At 55.2% G+C, this 13,898-nt stretch overlaps 1 protein-coding gene across 1 annotated transcript in view; it reads right to left on the bottom strand.

The window, feature by feature from the left end:
- TMEM132B (transmembrane protein 132B) overlaps positions 1-13,898 on the bottom strand; it is a 112,898-nt gene that overhangs the window by 81,076 nt on the left and 17,924 nt on the right. Inside the window, exon 2 of the mRNA XM_058656639.1 lies at positions 7,855-8,001. Coding sequence (XP_058512622.1) covers positions 7,855-8,001 — 147 coding nt within the window. The remainder of the gene's footprint in view (positions 1-7,854; positions 8,002-13,898) is intronic.

Consider the following 13,898-nt stretch of genomic DNA (forward strand, 5'->3'; position numbering starts at 1 on the left):
CATCGGGGATAACCAAGGTATTTCTTCTCTCTCTGCAGAGAGTGCCACTGCTCTGAGCCGTCTGCTGGTCTTCTCCGACAGCCCCGCCCCCGTCCCCTCCAAGGCAGCGAGCGCAGACGGCAGATTTCACGGCAATTTTCTCTCCTGTCATCTCTGTGCCTTGCTCCATCCCGGCCCAGGCCAGCCTCCGGCGAGTCTACCACTTTATTTGTCACTGCCCTTTGAAGCAGGTAAATGTGGAATCTAAAAGGGCTTCTGGGGAGAAAAGCAGAATACACCCTGAGAGTCTCTCCAAAAGTCCATTTTTTTATGCACCTGATGGTGTGACTGTTTAAAACAGCGAGTTCTACAAGGGACGCCATCCTTCAAAGCTGCTGCATGGACTTCCGTCCTCGGCTGCACGCAGGCTAAGGAAAGGAACTCCGGGACAGAACGTTCATGGACGTCAAGCTGCTTCTCTTTAGGTAATCCTCCTTTTACAGAAGGGATTGCATGTGAGGCTGCTGTCCACTGTGTTGGGCTGCCTCTGGCTCCAGTTCTTGGCCTCCAGCCCCAGGCCACAGCTGCCCCTCGGACACCTGCCGCTCCTGGGTCTGAGTGAGTCCTTCCCAGGTCATTCCTGCAAATGTGGCCCGGCCAAGCAACAGAGACATGAGTAGCCGGGAGGACCGGCAAGTCCGACGCACCTGTGCAGCAGAAGCCAGACTCGCCTTGCCCGCTGCTGCAGCATAAGCCCTTTGAGGGGTCTGAGAAGTTTGTCTGTTTACCCCAGAGTCACGGGGTTTATTTTCTCATGGGTGCCCTACCATATTTTCTTCGAGACGGAAACTTGATATCTGCCTATGAGTCCAGGAGATGCTCTCCGTTGTTACCAGGAAATGCTTGCTGTTCATCTTGCAACACATGGCTCTGCCTCCAGCTCCTCAGCCTCCTGTTGACACAGACAAGGATGCTAACCACATTAACTCAGTCCATCTGAACAGGTAGGTGCCTGCACCTCACACAGGGAGCCGCGTCGAATCCCACGACAGCCTGCCACGTAGACACACAGCTTTCCTTACACTGAGGTTGACAAATCCGAAGCAAAAGGAGCCTGCGTGGTTTGTTCAAGGTCACATGGTTCATGAGTGGTGATATCAAGAAATATTCCTTGGCCCATTGGTTGAATCGCCACTTGGGGACCCCTGTGTCCCACAGCAGAGTCCCAGGACTCACTTCCTGTCCAGCTTTGTGCCAGGGCAGGTCGTGGGCAGCAGCAGGTGACAGCTCAGGCACGTGGATGCCTGCCTGCACGGGGAACACCGGGGCTGGCTTCCAGGCTCCTGGCCTCAGCCCGGCCCCACCCCGGCTCTGCTAGGACATGGGGAGGCGAACCAACATCGAGGAGATCTCTCTCCCTCCTTCCCTCCCCATGCGAGGCACCGTTCTACTTTAAAATATGGAAAGAATATCTCAATTAAAAAATATATACTTCTAGAAGAAAATCACCATTGTGCACTTAATGATGAACAGCAACCAAGACCCAGCGTGAACCATGAGGAGGGTCCACCTGGGGTAAGGAGACTGGTTCCCCCTGAGCAGCACGGTGACCCCACAGGGGAGGACCCCCAGCCACGGCAGGCTGGAGACCACTGCCTCTGGAGACACTGAGTGCACTTCAGTCCACTGCTCTGCTAGTGTCCGTGTTGGCACAACTTGAAGGGAACAATGCATATCAAACTCAACAGGTGTGTGGGCTAACCACTTGCAGCCTAGATCCCCGAGCGAGTCCGGCTAAACATGAGCAGCCAGCGCCAGGGCGGAGGCTCCTGCCTATCAACAGCTCACCAGAACGGACACTCTTGCAGGTCAACCCTTCCGGGTTTGCAGCCATTTAATCAAGGGCTGAGGAAAGCTACTAACTCCTTTATTAACTGGAAAATAATTGTGGGCCTAATGAGTCACTCAGCACCAAAATGCACTAAATTTGTCAACACTGGGTTTTTGAAAATGATGAAACATCCCTCTCGTCCCGTTTCTAGCATGATCCAAATGACAAACCATCCATCAGCTCGTCTGTTGTTTAACGATGGCGTCTCGCATTCGTTATTTCCTCCTTAAATCGATCTTTCAAAAAGAGGAATAACTTAATTCTGTCTCGACAGTAGAGAAATGAAAGGCAGGAATATTTCTTTGGCAAAATCCCACCAGCCGACCCACAGAATCAGAGGAATGCCAATGCCCCAGGGAGCGGTGTGGCCTTCAAGGGCGCTGCCCGTCCGCTGCTCGCCGGGAGCCACAGCCCCTCAGGTGACACCCCAGCTCCAGCAAGACGCTGACTTCACAGGAGAGCCAGGAAACTCACACATGAGGAAGAATCAAAGAGTCACAAATTAACACCTTTCCTCATTACGGACCTCAGACTCGGCTATTTTCTATTTGGTGTGAATGTGATTAATTCCCTCTTTCCATGCTTGCAATGACACATTCCTTAATGGCTGCAATCTCCAGTGTGAAGCCGTCACCCCGGGGGGCAAGCGTACGGTCCCTCTGTTAAGACACACCTGTCCCACACCCAAGCCTCAGCTCGGCTTCCTGCTAATGCAGGCCTTGGGTGGCAGGTGTGACGGCCTCCCACGGGCGACCTGGACTAAGTTCCTGGCCCCCAGCTTGGGACGGGCACAGCCCCCATCGCAGAAGCACTTGAAGAGAAAGCCAGTAGAGACTCTCCCAGGCGCATTAGCAGAAAGCTAGATCCGAAGTGGAGCAGCCAGAACATAAACTGGTACGGCACCGCAGGTGCCGGCCGCACCCACTTCCCCACAGCAGCAGCTCCTGGACTCAGGCATTCTAACTGCCGTCTTACTGGTAAGCCACATGCTCGCCCCTCTACATTTTTAAATAGGCTTAAAACAGTTCATGAGTTTTGAAAAGAAGAAAACATTGGTTCACTTGGAAAGGAGAGCGGATTCGGCCACACACAGCACACCCCATCTAGCGGACTCCAGCTTTGGTCTGCTTCCTTTTCTTAAAGATTTGTTTGATTTTTATTGGAGAGTGAGATATACAGAGAGGAGGAGAGGCAGAGAGGAAGATCTTCATTCCATTGATCCACTCCCCAAGCAGCCGCAACAGCTGGAGCTGAGCTGATCCAAAGCCAGGAGCCAGGAGTCTCTTCCAGGTCTCCCACGCAGGTGCAGGGTCCCAAGGCTTTGGGCCATCTTCAACTGCTTTTCCAGGCCACAGGCAGGGAGCTGGATGGGAAGCAGGGTGGCTGGGACACGAACCGGCACCCATATGGAATCCTGGCATGTGCAAGGCAAGGACTATAGCTGCTAGGCTACTGCGCCGGGCCCTCTGCTTTGCTTCTTAGCAGTAATGCTTTAGCCTGGTCTCCCCGGTCTGAAACCCACACCTCCTGCAATTGAGCGTGCAGTTGTTCTAATCAGAGTCCTCCTGGGATACTAAGAGGCAGCCTCCTGCTTCCTGCAGCCCCCCACACCCTGACCAGCAGCCCCCCACACCCTGACCAGCATCCCCAAGAAATCTCACACTGCGGGGGGTCAGGGTCTCACTTCTGCGGACCTGTACTGCTGAGATCAACAGGTATGGTCTCAGGATACCAGCTGAGGGTTGACCGACCTCATGTGGCTGTGCCCTGACTACAGCCAGGCACGTTCTGAGACAACGCCGTGGCCTGCACTCCCCTCGCTTCCAGCCAGGCCCCGGGCTCGGGGGAGCATCAGCTGCCAGCTCCCTGGTCAAACGGACTTGCCACTCAGAAGTGTTTTTGTGTCTGCTTCTAGGCCAGATGAACCGTGAAATCTGTTTGGCAAACCAAAAGCAGACAGGGCTGGAAAATCTGCTATGGGAACAAAGGTCCGAGAAAAGTTCGTGCCAAGATGCGCACGCCGGGCACGGTACCAAGCATCACACCCACAAACTCTGCCAAAGTTCATAGAAAACGAGATGAAAAGGTAAGCTTGTTATTATTCAAAAAAAAAAAAAACTGAAATCCAGGCACAGGTTTCCCATGATATGTCATTTCCACTAACATTTTCAAAACACCTTGCTTGCATGGATAGCAAAACATTTTGCACCCAAACTAATTTATCCAGTAATTCCACTTCTCCCTGAGAGCTTTCTGAACTCTTCCCGTAGCAAACACCGGCCAGCTGTGCCCTGGTCTGTCCAGCAAGGCTGGAGCTGGCCAGTGCGTGTGCATCCGATGTGTGCCCACTGCTTGCTAGGTGGCTCAGTGAATCCTGAAGCTACCGCAGAATGCCCGGCTGGCACAGGCAGACCCCATCCACCCTGGCCCCATCCCAGAACAGGATCGGCAGCCAGCCAGGGCCACCACAGGCCGCGTACCAACTAGGAAAGGCTCATGGAATTCCTCTGGGAACAGGCAACAGAATCACAGACTGTCCTCAGCATCATGATGACATTGCACTCACTCTGTCTCAGCTCTCTGACTCACGCCTTGCAGGGGCAGGCAGAAGCCAAGAGTCAGGTGGCACAGTGACCTCCCTCTGCTGCCTCGACCTCGAGTAGGTGCCACTGTCAGGTGGCACAGTGACCTCCCTCTGCCACCTCGACCTGGAGCAGGTGCCACTGTCAGGTGGCACAGTGACCTCCCTCTGCCGCCTCGACCTGGAGCAGGTGCCACTGTCAGGCACCACCCTCCTCCAGCACTTGAATGAGAATCCTTCAGGACAGTAGAAGTGCCAGCTCGTGTTCTGCCATTCTGTGACATGACACCCCGCACAGAACCCTCCTGAGATGAACACGGCTTTTTGCCAACTGATCTGTAGTTAAACTTCACAAAAAGAAATGGGTTTGTCAAGTTCATTAAGTCGACGATCCCTTCTGCTGTGGCATCTTCCACATTGGGAGGCAAGAACCAGCTCTGGGTCTTCGGCCACAGCAGCCACCATCTGAGTCAGCTCGGGTCCGCTAAAACTCACCCTGGAGCACGACCCCCTTGGGAGGCACCTCGGGGCTGGACCCCGGTGCTCCCAGGCTCTTGGGAGGTGTTGAAGATTAGATGATATCACCAGGGTACCTCGAAAAGTTCATGAAAAAGGGACCTCAAAATTCAGTTTAGGAGGGGCTACAGTGGCACAGCAAGCTAAGCATCCACTTGGGACGCCCACATCCGGAAGCAGGGTGTCTGGTTGGAGTGCTCCAACCCAGCTGCCTGCCAATGTGCCTGAAAGACAGCAGGCAAGGGCCCACGTGTGAGGCCCCTACCAGGCTCCCTGGTCCAGCCATTCTTACAGGATTTGTGCTCCTGAACCAGCAGACAATCCCTTCTTTTCTCTCCAACTCTTCCCTTCCCTTCTTTCCTTCCCACGCTCTTCCTTATCTCTCTGCCCTCCAAACCAATAATATTTTTTAAAATACAAATGTGGGAATGGCATGGTAGCCTAGCAGCTAAAATCCTCACCTTGTACATGCTGGAATCTGCACGGGCGCCGGTTCGTGTCCCAACAGCCCCACTTCCCATCCAGCTCCCTGCCTGTGGCCTGGAAAAGCAGTTGAAGATGGCACAAAGCCTTGGGACCCTGCACCTGCGTGGGAGACCTGGAAGAAGCTCCTGGCTCCTGGCTTTGGATCAGCTCAGCTCCAGCTGTTGTGGCTGCTTGGGGAGTGAATCAATGGAATGAAGATCTTCTTCTCTGTCTCTCCTCCTCTCTGTATATGACTTTCCAATAAAAATAAATCTTTTTTTAAAAAAGTAACTTTATTTTGTTTAAGAAATCTTGAGATCAACACTTGCGAAGGTTCTGCAGAAGTTCATGAAAAGCACACGTTAATAAAACATTGCTGTGTATCATGAAATAACCTCTGTGATTTCAATACACTCTATCCTCAAATCACCTCCCCACGTGCACGGTGAAGCCCCCTTGTTCTGCAGCTTCCTCCGACAGGGGAGAGAACCCTGCTTCCAGAGCACTGGGGCCCTGAGCTGCCTGGAGCTGGCCAGCAGGGGCAGCCCTGGGTGCCACCACTCTAGAACCAGAAGCTATAGCTAGCCTGCTTATTTCCGCTCACCCGGGCCAATGGCATGTCAGGAGTAACAGGAAACAGACTGAGCTGGGGTGAGCACAGAGCCGGGCTTCAGCAGCCAGGGGAGCCCATCTCCCACCCGAGGGCTGTCTCGGGGACCCATGTCCATGAGGGCCTCACAGCTCTGCTCTGCCCAGGCTCCTGGGCTCCCAGGGATACGCTCTGATCACATGATGATGTGACAGGCAGAGGAGAGCACAGGACCAGCCCCACCTCCTGCCACGGGGCTCACCATGCAGGGTCTCCTGGGAGGCAGTCCTGGTTGTGGGGGACCCATCATCGCTGAACACGTGTTCGTATAGGTCTGGTTCCCATCCCCCTCCCCAGCCCGGGCAGCGTCGCTCTTGGTCTCATGGTTTTCCTCCTTATTTCTCACCTCCGCTCCCAATGAGTGTTCATTAGAAAGGTTTAAATGAAGACCCTGCCCGCCGCCACACCCAGGCCTGGCTCTCCTGTGCCCCATGCGTGTTTAACTATCGTGTCAGAGTCCTGGGCTCTGTGCACATCACATCCTATCAGGGACTCTGCTGCTACTCAGGCTGTCGGCATGCAGAGGTCACAGCTCTCAGGCACGTACATATGGCCAGGGACATTCCCTGACGCCCTGCCTGCTCACAGCGCACACAACGGTGGTCTCGGGCCTCACTGGATAACAAATGAGAAGAAAAAAGTATCTATCTATCTATCTATCTATCTATCTATCTATCTATCAGTAGATAGATAGATAGATAGATAGATAGAAGCCGTTGGGAAAGGATTTCAGGGGGATATTGCATGAGCTCAAATCAGCATGCCCCAGAGACAGCCCTCCCCCCTTCTCCAAGCCCAGCGGCGTCAAACACGGCCAGCGAGGGAAGCCAAGCAGGGCGTGGGGGAGGCGGGCGCGTCCATGACAGCTACTCCTGTCACCTCGCTCTACTGTCACTCCTCCTCTCTCTCACAGGGCCTTTCTTCTCGGCAAAGGCAGAACCAGTCTCCACCAAAGCCAGAGTGCAGCAACCGCCCTAAGAAACCACACCATCCTCTCTGGTTCAAACATCACCATGCGGTCAGACAACAGAGTCGCCAGGCACGGGCCCCAGAGGCCCACGCTGGGCACCAGACAGGGGGCTCCGGGGGGCGCTGAAGCAGACACTCACAGCAGAGCAGGAGCCGAGAGGCACAAGGGCTGCAGTAACCGCTCTAGCTCCTGCCCAGTCAGCACCCGCTGCCCACCACAGCCCCTGCCCAGAGAGCCTGAGCCCTGGCCGGAGCGCGGGGACTGCTCGGAACGTCTGGTTCATACCTGACTCAGGCAGCAGCAGACAGGGAAATGACCATGGCCCCAGGGCCACCTTGCCTCGCCCTGGAGTGACCAAGTCCCCTTGGGGGGCCCCAACCCAGTGCCTGAACCAGTAACACCACCTGGCCCAATCAGACTAGAAGCCACACACCAGTCCCAGGTGGAACATTAGCAAAATGACTCTACTTAGGCACAAAGGGACAGCGACCCAATAGCTTTGTCACCCTGATTCCTCATTTAGAAAAACAGAAAGGACGTTGCCCTTGGTGTGTTCGAGCGTTCCCATCTACCTCTTCATTCTAGCACCATACTCTGCTGTAACAGTACAACAGCAACAGTCACTTAAGCCATAGGTCACCACCCCTGTGGGGTGACTGAGGAAAACTTAGACCACACGGCTCCTCCCGCACAGGCGCTGGGCTGGGCCTGGGCACCCACGGTCCGGGGAGGTGGCAGCACACCAGAGCCCATGTGGTGGCACCCACAGCGCCCACGGCCACCGCCGCTGCAGCCCCGCCTACCTGTTCTGCACATCCCGGGGGCGGCCCACGCAGGTCAGGCTGGCCGTGGTCTGAGCGCCATCCTGCTCGATCTGCTCCTGGACAGTCCACTGGTCGTCCTCACCGACCCTCACAGCGGTTATCTTCACGCCCACTGCCGCCTTGATTCTGAGGATGGAGAACAGCACTGTGAGATGTCGCACTCTGGGTCACATGGGCCCCCGAGCAAGCCCTCAGGGAAGGCCTCCGGGAGCCACAGGGATGAGGGGCAGGGCATGGCTTCAGGCTGCACTGCCTTCCGTCCAGTCCGGGCCTGCAATGATCCTTGCACTGCCACTGCCCAGGACCCGCCTCCTGTGGGACAGCCATGGCTCCACAGGCAGCACCCACATTCCCCAGAGCAGCCTCGACCTCACCCATATACTGTGGACACATCTCCAGAACCTGCAGAAGGAAGGCTGGCCATGGAGGGCCATTGTGCCTTAACTGAGTGCAAGTACCAAGACTGAGTACTAAACACTAAGCATAAGTAGTGAACACTGCAGGAGGAACACTGGCCATGGATGGTGCACTGTTCCCTGTGCCTTAACCGAACACAAGTACCAAGTGAAGTACCAAGTGAAGTACTAAAGATAACTAATAAACACAAACCCTATATGGAAGTACTGAATATGAGTATCAAATATGATAAGCATAAATACGAAGTGTGAGTGTGTACTATGTGTAAATACTGAGTATAACTACTAAATATAAACTGAGTGGAAGTATCCCCCTGCGGCAAGCTTGGGCTTAAAGGACGTGACCAGTGATGACTCACTGTGAACAAAGCCCCACGGGGCCTCAGGTAGGCAGCCTTTCCTAGGGAATAGGAAAAGTGTGTAAGAGGAGAAGCCATCACGTGGCGGAGACGGGCAGGTGGGGACCAGTGAGGGCAGTTCCCTGGGGCTCCAAGAGCCAGGCAGTAGAACCCCTGGATTGATGCGTCCCAGCCACACCTGCCGGGCAGCAGGGAAGCGTGATGCCACAGCCTGCATGCCAGAGCAACCACGCACAGCTCGGCCACGTGGTACGGACCCAGCACCCACAGCACGATTCCTAAGCTTAACAACAGAGGACAGGACCCAGACACAGCAAAACAGAGGGCAGAGCGCCTGACCCCAAGGCAGGTCTCGGGAAGCAGGAATCGGGAAGGCACAGCCCTTGGGAGGACATTCAGACGCTGCTGCCCTTTGGGGAATTCAAACCAAGCCCCTGGCACGGGTTGGGCGGTGGGCTGGCACCACTGGGACACCCATATCACACATCCCTGGGCCTGGGCCTGACTGCCGGCTCTGCTCCCGACAGCTCTGCTCTCGCTGCAGTGCGCCCCGGCAGGTAGAGGACATCTCAGGTGTTCGAGTCCCGGTTACCCACACGCCGGACCCACACGGAGCTCTCAGATCCTGGCTTCAGCCAGGCACAGCCCCAGCTGTCCTGGGCACTCAGGCAGTGAGCCCACCGAAAGATCCATCTCTATCTCCCTATCTCTGTCTCGCAAATAAATGAAAATGTTTGTGAATCACAGGGCATGCTGCCCACAGCCATCAGGAAGGCCGCCATGAGCCACAAGCAGAGTTAGAGGGTATGGGTCGCACACACACTGCTGGTGCGATGGGAAATGGCAAGTGAGGTGCCGGCATCTCTGGAACTCTGACATGAAATCGCCTCTCAAGCGCAGTTCCGCTCCCGGGATCTCTCCAGGCACACGCACACACACGCGCATGATCCCAGAAGCCCCAATCCACACACCAGTGAGCTTGTGCGTAGATACACACAATGAAGTCTGCGTGCACAATTTAGTCAGCAATGAAGTGCAAATACAGACAGCACAGCACTCGATCAAAGGTGAAAGAAGCTGGATGGGCAAGGCAGCACCCTGGCTGGGGCCCTCTGGGTGGACTGGGTGGCACCCTGGCCAGGGCCCTCTGGGTGGACTGGGTGGCACCCTGGCCAGGGCTTTCTGAGTGGACCAGGTGGCACCCTGGCCGGGACCCTCTGGGTGGACTGGGTGGCACCCTGGCCAGGGCTTTCTGAGTGGACCAGGTGGCACCCTGGCTGGGGCCCTCTGGGTAGACTGGGTGGCACCCTGGCCGGGGCCCTCTGGGTAGACTGGGTGGCACCCTGGCCAGGGCCCTCTGGGTGGAGGTTGCAGCAATGGGAGGGGTGCTTAGCTGGCAGGAGCTGGGTTCTTGGCGAGTGGTAAGAATGCCTGATGCCAGAGGAGGAGCTTGCACTACCTCATGAGAATGCAAATGTCACGGGCTGCTCCACGTCAGACCCAGCCCCCTGTAATGTGCTGGGAAGGCAGCAGAGGACGGTCCAAGTCCTTGGGCCCCTGCTGCCACATGGAAGGCCCGGAAGAAGCTCCTGGCTTTAAAATTGGCTCAACTCCAGCCATTGCAGCCATTTGGGGAGTGAACCAGCAGATGGAAGATCTTTCTTTCTGTAACTCTTTCAAATAAATAAATAAGTACATCTTTTAAAATAAAATAGATGCTACTGAAATGTTTACCTTGAAAAGGTAAATTTTATGGTATGTGACTTTAACTTTCATTTTTAAAAAGCATAGACAGAAATGACATCTCCCAAGAGTGGCTGACAATTTAGGAACTAACATACCAACTAGAAAGCACTAACCCGAGGCAGGCTGGACGCCTGCCGCACCTTACGTGGCTGCATCCCAAGCCTCGGACATAGAGACTGCCCGCCTGCACAAGGAGCCCAGTAGGGAAGGAGGGGACACAGACACTACAGCACAACTGAGAGGGCATCACAGCCACCATGTCGCCTCCAAGCCACCCCTCAGGAGGCGTTTTCCCCAGGTTCCAGCCCTCAGCATCTCCCAAGAAGTCACCCAGGACACAAGGACCAAGAAGTCCCTGGGGATGCCGGCCACTGCTCCTCGCCCAGACCTGACCGTCCCTTCTACAGAACCCTGTGACTGTGTGTGCCACTCCCACAAGGCTGCCACATCCCAGGGGCTCAACTATGCGAGCCAGGAATAGAGGTGTCCTGACCCACCCCTGCATGCATCCCCAAAGGGGCTACAGGAGAGAATGTTCCAGGGCCCACGTCTGAAAGAGGCAGAGTGCCTACACAGAAAGTGTGCCGCCCCACTCCCATCGGGCCTCACGGTTGCCACAGGAGCCTCTCCCACACCCACAGCAGCTTCCAGAGCCCATGCTCAGCAGCCCACAGCCACCCTCAGCGCTGCCGCAACAGTGACCCTGCCCTGCTCCAGCCCCCAGAGGGGGCACCAGCTGCCAGTCATGGAGCTGGGTCCTGCTCTGGGCACCTCCTTGCTCGGGAGAGCTTCCTCTGATCTCTCTTGATCACAGCCTGTGACTGAGCCCTGGGGCTGCTGAATTCTATCTCCTCTTAGCACACCACCAAGCTGTGTGTTCCTCAGGGCAAAGGGGTCTCAGGAAGATCCCAGCATGCAGGAGGAGGTGGCTGATGCATGGCTGGGCTAGGGGTTTCTGGGAGAGGACAAAGGCCCACCATTTTCAGCCAGTGCATGAGCGGCGCTGCCCTGGGACATGAGCCGGTGCTCTCCTGTCCAGCCACTGCAGCATGAGGTGAGACAGCACAATTGCGCATACGCATGGCTCCTGGGGCCCCAGGTCACCACTGTCAGGGCACCAAGACCAGGGTTGAGTGGGGCAGGAAGAGGCTCCATCTGTTGGGGGAACAGAGCCCAAGGTGGCTTATGAAGAGACAAGAGAGAGACCAATTACAGTCATGCCTTTATGGGGAATGCCATGGAATCCAGGGTTCAGTTGCTTCCCTGGGATAACTAGGCACACCCCAAAGGCAGGCAGGGGAGGTGAGGGATGGGGGTAGCAGGACCCTACACCACAGACCTGCCATGAGGTGAGTGGGAGACAGCAGTGACAGCCTGCATGGCTGTCATCACAAAGACCAGGGACACCTTGGACAGACAGAGCCACGTGCCCCCTAGCTAAAAGTCTAATGATCAGAGGCCACTGCCTCGTGGCACACAGGCCCCTCTCTCAGGGGCCCGCTGGAGGTCCTACCTGCTTGCCCAGGTTCATACTCCCCACCCTACTCCCACGCCTGCCAGAGATCCTCCCACATCTGCGTCTCCATGCCTGCCCAGGTGCACACTCTTGACCCTACTCCCATGCCCACCAGAGCTCATTCCAGACCTCCATCTGTCACTGGCAAATCCATTCCCTGCCTGAAGGCAGCTCTAGGACACACCCAGCCCTCAGCTCTCTGCCGCAAAGACATCAAGGCAATCCAATCATTCTCCCAATTTTTTGAGTGATGCGGCTCCTGTCTGCTAACATGTCCAGAGGGTCAGCCCAGTTGGCTTCAGGTTCAGCTCACACCACGTCGAGGGCGCACCAGCTCTCACAGATGGCCACCAAGCTCTCATCTTACAGTCAGAGTGGCTGCCACCACTCCAGATTTCACACCTTCATCCACACAGGGAAAGCAGGATCTCCCTCCAAGAACAAAACTCTTGAAGTCAGATTTACATGGCTTGCCTTCTATTGAGCATTCGGCCTTGGACCAATAACTGTGACCTTGAGGGTGGAGGGACATTGTCTGCCGGCTTCGCTGGTCAGTGACCACCCCTGCATTCAGGGTAAAGCTGTTTCCATCATGGTCACATGGGAAGAGTTGCAAGGAATGGTCCCCATAAGGAAATTACCTGCCAAGGAGGACTGTGGTCAGGCCTGACATGACTCACACCCAGTCCTGGAACTTGCCAGCTACTGCTACAGTCTAGCCCGACTCACCCACACCCATTCTGGCTCTTGTGAGTGTCACAGAGTATGGCAGCCTAGCCCAGCCTGACCTAGTCCCAGTCCTAGCTCTCACACTCAATCAGTGCAAACAGCCCTGAAGTTACCCTACCAGACCCACGTCCAGTCCTGGATCTTGCATTTGCAAGGGGGTGCTGTGGCCCATTGGCAGCAGGTGCTGCAACCTAGATAAGCCCAGCCTGCCCCCAGTCACAGCTCTTACCAGTGGGAACAGCAGCCTAGTCCAGCCTGGCCCACCCCCAAAGCTAGCGCTTATATGACCCGGCGGGTGCTGCAGCCTAGCTTGGCCTGCCACTATTGACATTTCTGCCTGGCCCTCAAACACATTATAAAATTGTTCCAAAGTTTCAGTGCTCGGTCCAAGTCCTGCCTAATTTTAGATTTATATATTTGCTAGAACAAGTTAAGCCCAGAAAAATCCGTGTCTTGAATATTCATTAAGTTTGTTTTAGAGAAATATCTTTAGGCTCGCTGATATTTTTGGCACTTGTTATTTTAAAGCTGTAATATGTAAAGCTTTGTGGGAAAGATTAATGGTCCTACCAAAGCTAGGGGAAGGGGGAAGAAGGCGTGACCACCAGGTGGCGGTAGAATGCAGCACGCGTGAACTCTGTGTTCACTGTAGCAGGTTTGCAATGTGCAGAGGCCCTCACAGAGTGATGTGGGGCCACTGTCCTCAGGGAGGAGGCTCAGGGACAGTGTCGAGATAACATCCCCCGGGGTAAGATGGGAAGTCTCTGGCTCACAGTCCTGCCTGGGTCATTCCCAGTGGTGACAAACACCAGCCAGAGTTGTACATGGAAGGCCAGTTGTGGAGAGACTGGTAGTTCAGGCTCTGTTTAAAGCAATGCAATGTACAAAAGTCCTAGTTCACTACCAGCGCTTCAGAGCAAACCAATCTTGGCCTACCACAAAGAAATAAGTCCTGCAGAGGCTGACACACAGGCGCCATCTTTGGGTACTTTCTGGGGTCTTCAGCGTGCCTGCATCCTTGAAGCCAGGAGTTCCATAGAGAAGGATGAACTAGAGGAAGAAGACACCGGTTGCTGAAGAACTGAGCACTGGGGAAGGCAGGTCCCCAGTGGTGTGGGACCATCTTTGCTATCACAGTTGGTGATCAGTTACGACCGAAAAAGAAAGAAGGATGGATGGATGGATGAAAGGAAGGAAGGAAGGAAGGAAGGAAGGAAGGAAGGAAGGAAGGAAGGAAGGAAGGAAAGAAAGAAAGAA

The sequence above is a fragment of the Ochotona princeps genome, chromosome 29 (assembly GCF_030435755.1).
Source record: "Ochotona princeps isolate mOchPri1 chromosome 29, mOchPri1.hap1, whole genome shotgun sequence".
NCBI classification, from domain to species: Eukaryota; Metazoa; Chordata; class Mammalia; order Lagomorpha; family Ochotonidae; genus Ochotona; species Ochotona princeps.